Source organism: Emys orbicularis, chromosome 4, assembly GCF_028017835.1.
Source record: "Emys orbicularis isolate rEmyOrb1 chromosome 4, rEmyOrb1.hap1, whole genome shotgun sequence".
In the NCBI taxonomy this organism is placed as follows: Eukaryota; Metazoa; Chordata; order Testudines; family Emydidae; genus Emys; species Emys orbicularis.
In genome coordinates, this window is record NC_088686.1 from 19,248,365 (window position 1) to 19,261,933 (window position 13,569).

The 13,569-nt window shown below is 40.5% G+C and overlaps 1 protein-coding gene across 1 annotated transcript in view; it reads left to right on the top strand.

The window, feature by feature from the left end:
• Positions 1-5,420, top strand: part of AKT1 (AKT serine/threonine kinase 1) — a 56,472-nt gene extending 51,052 nt beyond the window's left edge. The window contains exons 10-11 of the mRNA XM_065404502.1: positions 2,293-2,395; positions 3,822-5,420. Of these exons, the coding sequence (XP_065260574.1) occupies positions 2,293-2,395; positions 3,822-3,901 (183 nt within the window). The 3' untranslated portion in view covers positions 3,902-5,420. The remainder of the gene's footprint in view (positions 1-2,292; positions 2,396-3,821) is intronic.
• The last annotated feature ends 8,149 nt before the right edge of the window (positions 5,421-13,569 follow it).

A 13,569-nucleotide genomic window follows, 5' to 3' on the forward strand; every position in this document is an offset into this window, starting at 1 on the left:
ACATAACAGTTTTCAAGTACATAAAAGGTTGTTACAAGGAGGAGGGAGAAAAATTCTTCTTCTTAACCTCTGAGGATAGGACAAGAAGCAATGGGCTTAAATTGCAGCAAGGGAGGTTTCGGTTGGACATTAGGAAAAACTTCCTGCCAGGGTGGTTACGCACTGGAATAAATTGCCTGGGGAGGTTGTGGAATCTCAATCATTGGAGATTTTTAAGAGCAGGTTAGACAAACATCTGTCAGGAATGGTCTAGATAATACTTAGTCCTGCCATGAGTGCAGGGGACTGGACTAGATGACCTCTCAAGGTCCCTTCCAGTCCTATGATTGAGACCTCTTAAAGGGGCCTGAATTTCTGAAACTGCTGAGTACTTATCTGATCCTCAGACTCCTTCAAGGTATCATTGGGCACCCAAAATGACTAGTTAGTTTTTAAAATTTAGGCTTAAAATATGTATATTGTTTGCATCTTGTAACTGTATTAGGTATTTATAATAAGGGCCATTTTTAAAACAGTTGTATTCTCACTTCCCATAACGTTGAATTGTTGGTTCTAAACCTCTCAGGTTTTTTCTTTGAAGTATCGCCAGATTCGATCTCTGTGGATCATATTTTTGTCTTTAATTTTAAATCTAATCTGAAATAAAATTAAAGGGGCCTAATATTATTTATTGTATGTATTGCAGTAGCAACTAAGGAAGTGTTATTTCCCCTTTCACGTAACACAGTAGCCAGGGGTCACCCAATGAAATTAATAGGCAGCAGGTTTAAAACAAACAAAAGGAAGTAGCACTTTACATAACTCAGAGTGAACCTGTGGAACTCATTGCTAGGGGATGTTGTGAAAGCCATAATTATAATTGGGTTCAAAAAAGAATTAGACAAGTTGATGGAGGATAAGTCCATCAAAGGCTATTAGCCAAGATGGTCAGGAATACAACCCAATGCTCTGGGTGTCCCTAAGCCTCTGATTGCCAGATGCTGGGACTGAACGACAGGAGATGGATCACTTGATGATTGCCTGTTCTGTGGATTCCCTATGAAGCACCTGACATTGGCAACTGTCGGAAGACAGGATACTCTGCTAGATGGACCATTGGTCTCACCCGGTGCGGCCGTCCTTATGTTGTTTGACCTTGTTGTGCCTACACCAGTGACTAGGTCAGCATAGCTACAGCGCTCACGGTGTGGATTTTTCATGCCTCTGAGCACCATAGCTATGTAGATCTATCTTTTAATTGTAGACCAGGCCTGAGTGATTTAATGTTCTGCCTAGCTAACCTTTTCCCTGCAGTTTCAGTGGGATACAATATGCTTTCTTGATCCCATTCCCCAATTGTTGTGTTGCCTAGTGTAGTGTAGTTGCTATTACGACTGCCAGATTTATCCCCAGTGGTGGGTGAATTGATGCCCAACATCATGTCCTCTGTGGAAGGGCTACAGAATGTGATTTCACTCTAAGTTTCTGCTGTATAATGCAGCGGGAAACAGAACAAGGTTTGCCTACCAGATACACTGCCTTCCAAAACTGCACATTACAAAATCCTTTGGAACGCTGCATCTGCATAAGACCAGCATGGTGGATGTGCTACTTCCCATGCTCCCTCCTCTCCCACCCCACTCAAGCAGCTCAGTTTACTTAGAGTCCTACTGCCAGACTCCCTGCTTACACGGGGCTGATTTCTACCCCTCACACCCAAGAGAGTTCAACAGCACAGCGTAGGGTCTTATTAGTGCTACTCATGGTTTAGCCAGAGAAGGATGCAATGTAAGAAGCTCTCCACTGACCATGACCGTTTCCCTTAAACCTTCAGAGCTCCAGAAGTGCAGAGTTTATATCAAGTTGTTTCCATGGGATACGAGGGAGCTGTGATGCCACTGAAGTACAGCTCCCCTCCCCCTGAACAATTTTGGGCAATTAGGCAGGCTTTCCGCTCCTTTTGCCCCTCTCCCATGCCTAAAGCAGAGGGGATAAGGCCTATAGTTTGTATATTATTTTTTAAAAACAGACTATTAATTTCTTAACTGTAAATATCAGCTATTTATTTATTGCTTGAAGTAGCATCAACGGCTCACAACTCTTTCTACTGCAAACACGATTTAGAAATAAAGCCTTTCACATCCCATAAACAGCAAATGCACATTTTGTATTGTATTTGTGTGTTTCCTATGAGCCAGGATTTTACTAGCAGTATAGGAAAAGTCACTGTGGTTTATAGCTGAAATTCAAAGCCAACCTATAAAGAATGTATTTCAATAAACTATAAGCTTGAAGTATTTTTGCGTCTTTCAGCTTATACCTCCATTTAAACCACAAGTTACATCTGAAACAGACACAAGGTATTTTGATGAAGAATTTACAGCACAGATGATTACAATCACTCCACCTGACCAAGGTAAAGTTTTCTAAATATTTCTCACTTTCCTTTTAGACCCACCCCAAGATAATATTCAGTAGCGTTATCTGGCCTTATAGAAAAGATCAAAGAAATGTCTGTTCAGATTCATCTGGGTTTCTTCATATACAGTAATTAAACTGTATGATTATACTTGATCATGGTGTTAGTAAACCAATATGCAGCTTTTCACTGTTAATTTGCCTATTCAAATCCGGGAAGGTGGCAATGATGGGTCCATACCAAAATCCCAGCTCCAGCTTTGGGATGTTTACAAATCTGGAACTGAATTTTGCACCCTGGGCCCATCTCTAATTGATAGTACCAGAAAGTTGTTATCCAGTGGCTGCTCAGTGAGCTGTGATTCGATCTGGTGGTCTGAGTCCCTGTCCTCGTAAATGCCAAAAACTATTGACCGGGCATAGAAACTGAATTGCCCTCTCAACCCCTACTGGTGGTCTCTCCAGTCTAGTGTTTTGGGGAAGTGTGTACCCACTCCATAGCTAACTAGAGAATTCCAGTCTAGTGCCTTTCACAGGCATAGAACGTCATAAACAGAACTGAGTAGAAGCTGGATTTTTTGTCGTGGGGAGTTCTGACAGTTCAAAATTTGGTTTCTGTTCTGAAATGGAACTAAAAGAAAATATATGGAATATCTTACAAAATGAAATTCTGAAAAAAAAATTAATTTCAGGTCAGTTGAAATGTTTAGTTTTGTAAAATCAGAAAGTTTTGTTCTAATTTTGACATTTTACAAAAATTGATATAAAATAAAATTTTAAAAAGTTGTTTCAAAATAATAAAGCAAAATGCTTCATTCTGAAAATGTCAGAACACTTTGCATTGGCTCTTTTCCAAGCAAAATAATGTTCAAATTGACAAGTTTCCACAAAACATTTCATTTTCAACGAATTGGCATTTTCCAACAGAAAAACATTCCGTTGGAAAATTTCCAACCAGCAATATTCATAAGCTTAGAAATGCATATGCACACACATCATGTATATTAACAAACACTTGTTGCATAATGGCTAATGTGCTTTTTTATTTTAAGTATACTCTTATTTCCATGGTAACGTAGCATTCACTTTGTACCACTAGACCCGGAGGGGTGAAAATTCAGTACAGTGAATATGGATTCAGCCATACAACTTCCAGCAGTGTTAAATGGACACCAACACAGCTACATCTCTGTGCTGAAAATTAACTTCTTCTGTGACTCACATTAAATAAAAAGAGTCAAGGCAGGTCTTAAGTTTGATGCCTTTCTGTTACTAGCTTTAGCTATATTTTTAGTTTGGGGTGTATGGGGGAAGCTACAATGCATGTGTTCCAAGACATGAAAATCATTAATCTCTACTCTGTTTAAAATCAAAATGTAGGTGGCATTATTCAGTGTATGTAAAATTTATTTTTCTCTTTGCAGATGACAGTATGGATTGTGTAGATAATGAGAGAAGACCTCATTTTCCTCAGTTCTCCTATTCAGCCAGTGGAACAGCTTAATGTTTTGCCTTTTTTCCCATTCAGAAACAAAACAGACTACATTTTGGGGACCTTACTTCAATGGACACTAGAAAACTGTCTATAGTATCTGAATTACAAACTATGTTTGTACTACAATTTACATGAATTTGTCGGAAGCCTCACAGATTCTGTATTTAAAACAATTCTCTGATGCATTTTTGAGAAGAAAACATTTAAGAATGGATTTGTTTAAGTCAAACTTTTATGCTGAATGACTAGGTTTTTAAGAATACGCACCAAAACGGTTTACATTAGAAATAATTAAGATATTCAACATATCAGCAACTCTGACCAGAAAAATCCCCTTATTTTATTTATTTCATACAGTTCATTATCTAAATATAGAATCTGCACTCTGAACAATTAGATTTATTTAGGAAGCTATAAAGACTTTAGTAGCTAGTGCAATAATATAAGCAACAAAGTGAACAAACTCTGGAGAGTTAAAGGTTCAAACTCACTTTGGACAGCAATGAAGTGTCATCCTACTCCAGAAAATCAACTATAGGAACAGCATTAATGGCCTCAGTGAGGTAGTTCAAAAAGCAAGTTATTTTGTTATAACATCTGCTACAAGACATTATGTATCAAATTGAATTCTGTGGAATCTAGTCCATTTCTACATCGCACAGATGAGTATTCCATTCAAGATAGTGCATTTAATTATTCCATTTGTCTAGAATTTAGGAGTATTTAACAGGATCGGCTGCTCAAAACTTAGAAAACAGTCTGATTACCAGTCTAATCTAAAATGCTATACTGCAGAATTGCCCCACTTTGTACAGTGTATAAAAAGCCACACACAGCTCTAAGGGAGAAATTCATCTGGATGAATGAATCAACCAAACAGAAGTAAATTTTGGCACTGAAGTAATGACTTGTTGCTGCTTTTTTTTAAAGAGAAGTTGTATAAAGATACATAAACAATTACTGTTTGCATCATGCCAGACAATTTCCTCACTCTTCAGTGTGCATTCAAGGTATCAGGCAACTGTCAGTGGTGCCTTCTGACTCTTGAAGAAGCACTTTAACAGTGTTTCCCGTGTATAAGAAAAAAAAACTAGGTTGAAACTTCCTCTGTGTTTGAGTAATAGGGTGTTCACGTGAATATATTTTGTTTTTAATCTTAGTGAGAATTCCCCCATCCCCTTTTTTTGGTTGTATCATGTTTCTTTGTAACTTTCGTAAAAACAGTCTTATTCTGCCTCTCCTGCCCGAATGACTTTATTCCATTGTAGGTTGCATTTTTTTAGATTGCTTTTTGTTTTCATTCACTTGACTGTATAAAAATGATGAAATGTACTGCAGTTAATTAGCATTTATTTTTTTAATTTGGAAGAGAGTGTGTTGCAGATACCCTCACTTCCCCTTTCCACGATAAACTACTGTGGTCCAGCACAGAGAGCCCCTCACCGTGACTTTTTTTTTGTACACAAGGTTCAACGCTAGTATTTTTACTTATGATATGGAAGTTTCCCTCTAAATACTTAAATAAAAATTGCTTAAACACGGTAGGTGCTTATTTCTTTTGATAGGATCTTTATGGATTCAGAGAAATGTGAAAGCTGTTCTCAAATTTCTCTCCATTGTTCCCTGATCCAAACTCTAAAGCACTCCACCTCTGAGTAGAATTTGCCTTCCCTACACTCCTTCCTTTTGCTGCTGGTTTAGTAACAGGTGTTTTCAGCAGTAGATTGTTAAAGAAATAATTCATTCGGCACTGGAAGATCTTCTCTAGTGGGGATGAAAAAGGAAGGGACTCACTTTGCCATGTTCAGTCCGTGAGCTGTCACTGATGTCAATGGGACTAATCATTAAAAGTCTGCAGGATCAGGACACCTGAGCTCTCTGAACAAGAAAGGGCTGGAGTAGAATAAAGGTGTGACATGCAGGAGTGTTGCTAAATCTTTATTTCCTGCCCCAGTCACCTGAGTCAGAGATACAGGAGGCCAGTATTCATTGACTCCAGGGGCTCCTGTTAAAAGGGGTATTCTCTCTCCTTTTAAGTGCTGGAAAAACATACTGTATTGTTTTAAACACAATCAATTTGAAGCTAACCATGGATGCTGCAGCTGTGCAATAAGCAACTAAACACCCAAACCAGATCTGTTTGGTTTAAGTAAAGGGCTGTAATTCCTGAGAGAGTTTACTGTCCACCAAAGCTCAAGTTCTTACCAGGGAGTGTAAGCCTTTGTAGTCTTTTTCACCCACCTAAGCAATGATTATTAAGCATCAAGGTGGGCTAGGAGCATCAGCATGTGTCTGTGTGGTCACATGAAATGTTGGGGGGCAGAGTGGGGTCTGTTTCCTTTCAGAGGGATGCCTTCAATCTGTGCCAGACAGCATGCCCCATTTGTCTGATATAACACACCTTACAGTCCTATTGCTCTTGAACCTGTGCCTAGGTTTGGGTTAAGAAATGGATCCAACCAGCACACCAAGACCAAATAGGGCTAAGTTTAAAAATTACTTAGCAAGTTAGCTGTCTTCAAGTCACCAGGGCCTGATGAAATACATCCTAGAATACTCAAGGAGCTGACTGAGGAGATATCTGAGCCATTAGCAATTATCTTCGAAAAGTCATGGATGATGGAAGAGATTCCAGAGGACTGGAAAAGGGCAAATATAGTGCCAATATATAAAAAGGGGAATAAGGTCAACCTGGGGAATTACAGACCAGTCAGCTTAACTTCAGTACCTGGAAAGATAATGGTGCAAATAATTAAGCAATCAATTTGCAAACATCTAGAAGATAAGGTGATAAGTAACTCAGTATGGATGTGTCAAGAACAAATGTCAAACCAACCTAATATCTTTCTTTGACAGGGTAACAAGCCTTGTGGATGTGGAGGAAGCAGTAGATGTGGTACATCTTGACTTCAGTAAGGCTTTTGATACTGTCTCGCAAGACCTTCTCATAAACAAACTAGGCAAATAAAACCTAGATGGAGCTACTATAAGGCGGTGCATAACTGGTTGGAAAACTGTTCCCAGAGAGTAGTTATCAGTGATTCACAGTCAAGCTGGAAGGGCATATCACATGGGGTCCTGCAAGGATCAGTTCTGGGTCCAGTTCTGTTCAATATCTTCATCAATGATTTAGATAATGCTATAGAAAGTACACTTATAAAGGTTGTGGACTATACCAAGCTGTTAGGGGTTATAAATGGTTTGGAGGATAGGATTAAAATTCAAAATGATCTAGACAAATTGGAGAAATAGTCTGAAGAAAATAGGATGAAATTCAATAATGACAAATGCAAAGTACTCCTCCACTAGGAAGGAAGAGTCAGTTGCACACATACAAAATGGGAAATGACTGCCTAGGAAGGAGTACTGCAGAAAGGGATCTGGGAGTCATAGTGGATCACAAGCTAAATATGAGTCAACAGTATAACACTATTGTAAAAAAATCAAACATTCTGGGCTGTATTAACTGGAGTGTAAGCATGACACAAGAAGCAATTCTGCTCTACTCCACACTGATTCCACCTCAACTGGAGTATTGTGTCCAGTTTTGGGTGCCACATTTCAGGAAAGATGTGGACAAATTGGAGAAAGTCCAGAGAAGAGCAACAAAAATGATTAAAGGTCTAGAAAACAACATAGGAGGGAAGATTGAAAAAAATGGGGTTGTTTAGTCTGGAGAAGAGAAAACTGAGTGTGTGTGGGCATAAGTTTTCAAGTACATAAAAGGTTGTTACAAGGAGGGAGAAAAATTGTACTAGTTAACTTCTGAGGATAGGACAAGAAGCAATGGGCTTAAATTGAAGCAAGGGAGGTTTAGGTTTGGGAAAAACTTAGGAAAACCTTCCTAACTGTCAGGATAGTTAGCACTGGAATAAATTGGAATAGGAAGGTTGTGGAATCTCCATCATTGGAGATTTTTAAGAGCAGGTCAGGGTGCCGGATTAGAAGGTCTTTCAAGGTCCCTTCCAGTCCTACAATTCTCTGAAGGTCCCTTCCAGTCCTACAATTTTATGATTCCACAAGTTGTGACAAGTTCTGAGCCAACATATATATAATTCATCCTAATATAGGTTGCAATAACTTCTATTTGTTAAACCTCCCAAAGGGAGACCTTGCCTTTCAAATACAGCAACATAGAGTCAGCAAAACAATGTAATCCATCTCAGATGCTCCAGAGGAAAATTATGTCGTGCTCGGGTGTTTTGCCAGTTTGCCGCGGCGATAGATTCTGTCTCAATACCACCACACAAAATGCCACTTAGCGGAACAACAACAAAACCCTGCAAATCAGTAAGAACCAACTAATGAAGCCAGTGTTAACAGAGTAAAAGTCACCAATTTTTTTTCACAGTACGGTCCGCATCTTAATAGAGTGTCTCATGGATCATATCCCCTCCCATTTGCAATTACACCATCCATCTTGCCTCTGATTGTGCAACATCCCTACAGCAATTACACTTGCTTACATGGAAATGTAACATCTTTTAACTTTCATTATGATTTAGTAGATGAAGACAAGGCGAGTCAGTTGCATGTCAATCACTGTGGACAACACCCTGTCATCCCGCCTGGTAGGCCCATCTTTGACTCTGCCCTCTCTCTAGGTCCCCACATCCAAGATAGTCTTGCAGATTCTTTCTGCATAACGTCTCAAAGGACAAGTCTACGCTAGAGCGCTACATCGGCGTAGCTGCACTGATGCTGCTGCAGCGCATCTGGTGAAGACACACTCTGTTGAGAGGAGAATGCTCTCCAGTCAGAATAATTACTCCACCTCCGCACGAGACGGAAGCTATGCTGGCGGGAGAGTGTCTCGCACCAATGTAACGCCGGTGTGGACAGCGCTTAAGTCAATGTAACTTGCATCACTCGGGGGGGGGGGGGGGGTTTCACACCCCTGAGCAATGTACGTTACATTGACTTAAGCGGTAGTGTAAACCAGCCCTAAAATACATCCTTCTACGCAGTTAAAACTCTCATCCAGGCTTTTATCATCTCAACTACTGTAACATCCTTCTCTTCGGCTTTCACAAATGCTACTTTCCATGGTCATATCTATTCAGAATGCTGTCACAAAGATTATTTTCCTAGCCCTTCACTTTGTCCACGTCACCCTCTCTTTACATCCCTTCTCTATCACATCAGACATAACTACTTGTCTTCACTTTCAAGCCCCTTTATGGCCTATCCTCACCCTATCTATCGTCTTTCGTTTAGAATCAGGGTGTCAACTTTTGCTTCCAATTGGCACATGAGGCCAACCTCCATCTCCCATTTGTTAAATTTGCAAACAGGCTCCCATGCTGCCCCACGTGCTTTGGAGGGACTCACCATAAACGTCTACAAAACCCCTTCTTAAAACTCTCCTTTGCAGCGATGCCTACAAAAAGCTTGACAACGATTCAGCTGTTGGTGGGTTGAGACCACTTCCTATCATGCTGACCAATACTGTCTCATCGTTTCCTTATATCTCCGATCTCTCTGTATCCATCTGTTGGCTCATCTTAGACTGTAAGCTCCTTGGGCTAGAGGCTGTCTTTTTGTTGTTTGTGCGGCATAGTCCTGATCCATGACTTAGGTGCTATGGTAATACAAGTAATAAGTAATAAACAGCTCTCTCCAGACCACCAGTGGTTCACAGACCACAGACTGGGAACCACTGTAGTAAAAACGGGGGAGAAAAAACTGCAACTACAAATGAGAAGCAGAGGCCTCTACCTACCCCAGGACAACAGCCAGGACAAGACCAGGTCTTCAGAATGCTGGCAAGGAAGCAGGCATGCATTGTCCTTGCTTCTGCCTATGTCACGGGGTTGGATAAATTTTAGATCAGGCAGAAACCAGTGGGTCACGCAAACCACATTTTTTACTCTCCTACCGGCAAACTGAAAACCACAGCATATTCCATTAGTGTATGCCAAAGTGTATTCCCTTCAAACATGGGCAAAAAGGATTGTGTTCTGTGGGCACTTGCAGCATTTAGAAGGTCTCCAAACACCCAAAACTTTATAGACTGGCACCTCAGAGAGAAAAGTAGCTCCCTTAAATGCCCCATTCCTCCCCTCCAATACATTCTCATCTTACAAATACTTAGGTTCCACACATTTCACAGGTACTGCCCCTTTCCCAACCAGAGTGAAAACAGCTCACCTGCTGCTTGAACCTGAATCCAAGATGTCTTCCTCCCCAAATTGAATATCATGACTTTTAAAGGTTCAAGGCTAAAGCTCATGATTACCTAAACTCTGTGACTTTTGCTTTATCTTGGAACACATTTTCCTTTTGTTGCCACTTTGAATTGCTTACATGTATTTATTTTAAGAAGTAACTACGAGACTTGTACTATTAACAATTCTGAATATTTTTCTCTGACTGAGGATCCTGCCCTTTGCTTGCCCATGCCAAACTTAACAAGAACTGGGTACATATGTTAAGCAAATTTCTGCCCCACAAGCAGGGATGTAGGATGAAGGGTCCACCTCATTGTAGGTTTCACAGCAGTGTATCACTAAAGCTCATTTGAGGAAATCAGTCTGTGCAGAAAGATTTTGCTTCCCCTCTCTCCCCCCCCCCCCACCCCGGGTGGTGTATATTGCAAACAAGCAAGTTTGTCCCTTTTAGATCAACTTCTTTAATAACAGGGAGGTTAATTGTGAAAAGGACACATAGCGCCTATAGTGAATAAGCAGCCTATTATCCCAAATGTTGCTGGGTGCAGACATTTCTTAGCTCAGTCTAATGGTATATGTGTTGCATTCTTATGAACTGATGACTAGTTGCTCTGTCAGAGAGCAACCATTTCATTACTATACTCCACTCCCTCACTCTTCTCCATGGACTGCTGTGTCTCTGGTTTTATGGGTGTGACTAACCCATCAGTTGCTGACTTCCAGCCTAGCAGAGTCTCTGAGTATGAGAATCCCTCCTTGTCATTTTCACAGTGCTTCAGAACTCTGCTCAGATTTCATCTTCCACTCCACCAGCGCTCCCTATGGTCCTCTGTATCTTCTCCTTATTGCTCATCAGCTCTTCCTCCAACTCTCGGTTTTGTAAATTCTTCATGCTCTACTCTATGCATGGAACAATCTCCAATGTGCTAAGTGTCACCCCTCTCTGCCTTCAAATCCCATTTTTCATGAAGCCTTCATATGTCAATCTCCTCATTGACTATATTGCAACATCGTGTTGCATTTGACATGTTCATCCCATGTATTGTGCTTGAATTCTTGTCTGAAGTAGATGATTGTAAGCTTTTCAGAGCAGGTACTATGTTGTATCCATTTTCATTGACCAGGTGTGTTTATGGTAGTCCATGCATTTGTTTAAGCACGATTCACTTGCCTTACAAGAGTTAATTATTGTATTGCCTCTGACTACAGAAGTGTGTCAGGTTCTTCACAGGAACAAGGAAGCCCTTACCTCATCTGTTATGATTTTTTGTTACTTCTAAATTATGTCTAGCTCCCTAAAGCTGAACTATTTTTTGCAACATTCTGCATTTTTTGCTTAGGGGGTTGGTGCTGCATTTAGCCTTTTCTGTCAGATCCTTGTGGCAGGAGTGGCTTCTGCTCTGTTCTTGTGCAGCACTGAGCAAATTATCAGCTCTCAACAAAATAATAATGGTTGTGATTTTTCAAAGCAGTCTGGGACTTAGACACCTCTTCCATTGAAATTAGTGTCTAAATCTCCTAGACTATTTTGAAATCTAAGCCAACAATTACAATAAAATCTCCATTCAGTTTAATGATTAAAGAAAACGGGGGAGGAGGGATATCAAACTTCTTGTCTTAGGCCCTGATTTTTAAGCACATGCCCAAGTGCTTTGCTGAATCAGGGTATTAATACATTATTGCTCTCTCTGCTGTTTATGTCTCAAAATTGAAGTGATTTGTGTACTGCCTTGTGGAATAGATTAGAGTGGACATGAAAATCTGATGGAGAGAAAAGGTCATATGTATACCTTGCTTCATTCTGCTTCTAGAAGTACAAACTAATGTCTAATTGTGTTGGACTCATTCATCCTATACATATTGTTGTATTACTCAACTTATTTCATGTACACTACGTCTGTTTTAATTAAGGGATACTGTTCCATTCAATTTCCAAACATGCTTAATTGCCTTTATATTCAGAGTATTTTCCTGGTGTATTTAGCTCCCTCACATATACTGGAAGAGGATGTATAGTTTATTGAGAGTCAGGGGGGCAGAGAGCACTTAGCAGTAGGAAGACAGACTGCTGCCTCTAGCATTTTATAATCTAATAGACACTTTATCTGGATCATCTGATTTAGATGGGAGCTAGTTAGCTGCTGTTGAATCTGAATAATACAGATTTGATCCTGATCTGATAAGGGAAATGAACAGAAGAGATACAGATATCACCCATGGTATTTTCAACTGAAGGACTATGGTTGCTTTTTATTGGGATTTGCGCTCCAGTATGATCCTTGCCTGCTTCTGGATGTTTAGCTAGCTGCCATGATAGGAGCAACCAGGCAGCACCCATCTTTGCTTGGCTCATTTTTGCAACTTTTCCTTTGAGAGGTAGGTTTTTCCAGTTTTGTCACCTCCAGCCTCGAATCCTTCCATATTCTTTTCTTGTATCTAATACTGAAGGCTACTTAGAAACTTCACCTAGCACAGATTGTGGCTGCCAGCTTGGTTAGTGGGGATTCATACATGAAGCTTATTACATGTGTGCTACATGGATTGCATGGGCTTCAGTGCTTTCTTACTACACTTGTAAATAACAATTTGATCTCTAAGCCTTAAACAATTTTTGGATTCCATATACCTGAGAAGACCACTTTTTTCATTGTATTTCAGGAGGTCCCTAGCTGTGTGAGGCAAGGTATTCTCAGTGAATGGGCCCCATGTTCTGAAATTTAGCTTCTGACCTTGGTCCACAGGGCCGGCTCCAGCATTTCTGCCGCCCCAAGCGCAAAAAAAAAAAAAAAGCCGCGATCGGTGGCGGCAGTTCAGCGGCAGGTCCTTCGCTCCTAGAGGGAGTGAGGGACCTGCCGCCCCTCTCCCTTGGCCGCCCCAAGCACCTGCTTGTTAAGCTGGTGCCTGGAGCCGGCCCTGTTGGTCCAACAGAGTGCAAGTTTGACTCCTGAGGTACAGTTGCAAGGCCTTTCTCTTCATTCTGGCTTGAAGTGTAAAGGGGATTTGAGGTTCAGGTTGAAGCCTTTCTAGGGTAGCAAAGTTCATTAGTTAATGTTGCTCCCACACATGGCTTCATAGCACTTGTACATGGGCAGAGAAATCACAACAGGTGCATTTTTATAAACTGGAATAATAAAAATGCAGAGCAAGGGAAGGATGCAATAGGCATTGTCATATGATTCAGTTGCCACAAACAACCCTCATTCATTTTTAGATATAAAAATTAGCAAAATGTGAAGAGTAAAATGTAGGCACTATAGTAAAAAGGGATGGCACTGCAGAGGTTAGGGTGAGTCCAAGCTGAGGGAGGTATCAGAGGATTTGAAGGAGACCTGTAAGGTCATTTGGTGCAACTGGAGAAGACGACTAGAGGGAAAAGCATGAAAATAAGGCAGAGGCTAGAGCTTGAGAACAGGAACAATGGGTTTATTTATGCAGGTGGAGTGATCCCATTGATTTCAAAGGAATTCAGATGCACTGAGGCTAGTTATTGTCCACTGTGAATAGAGT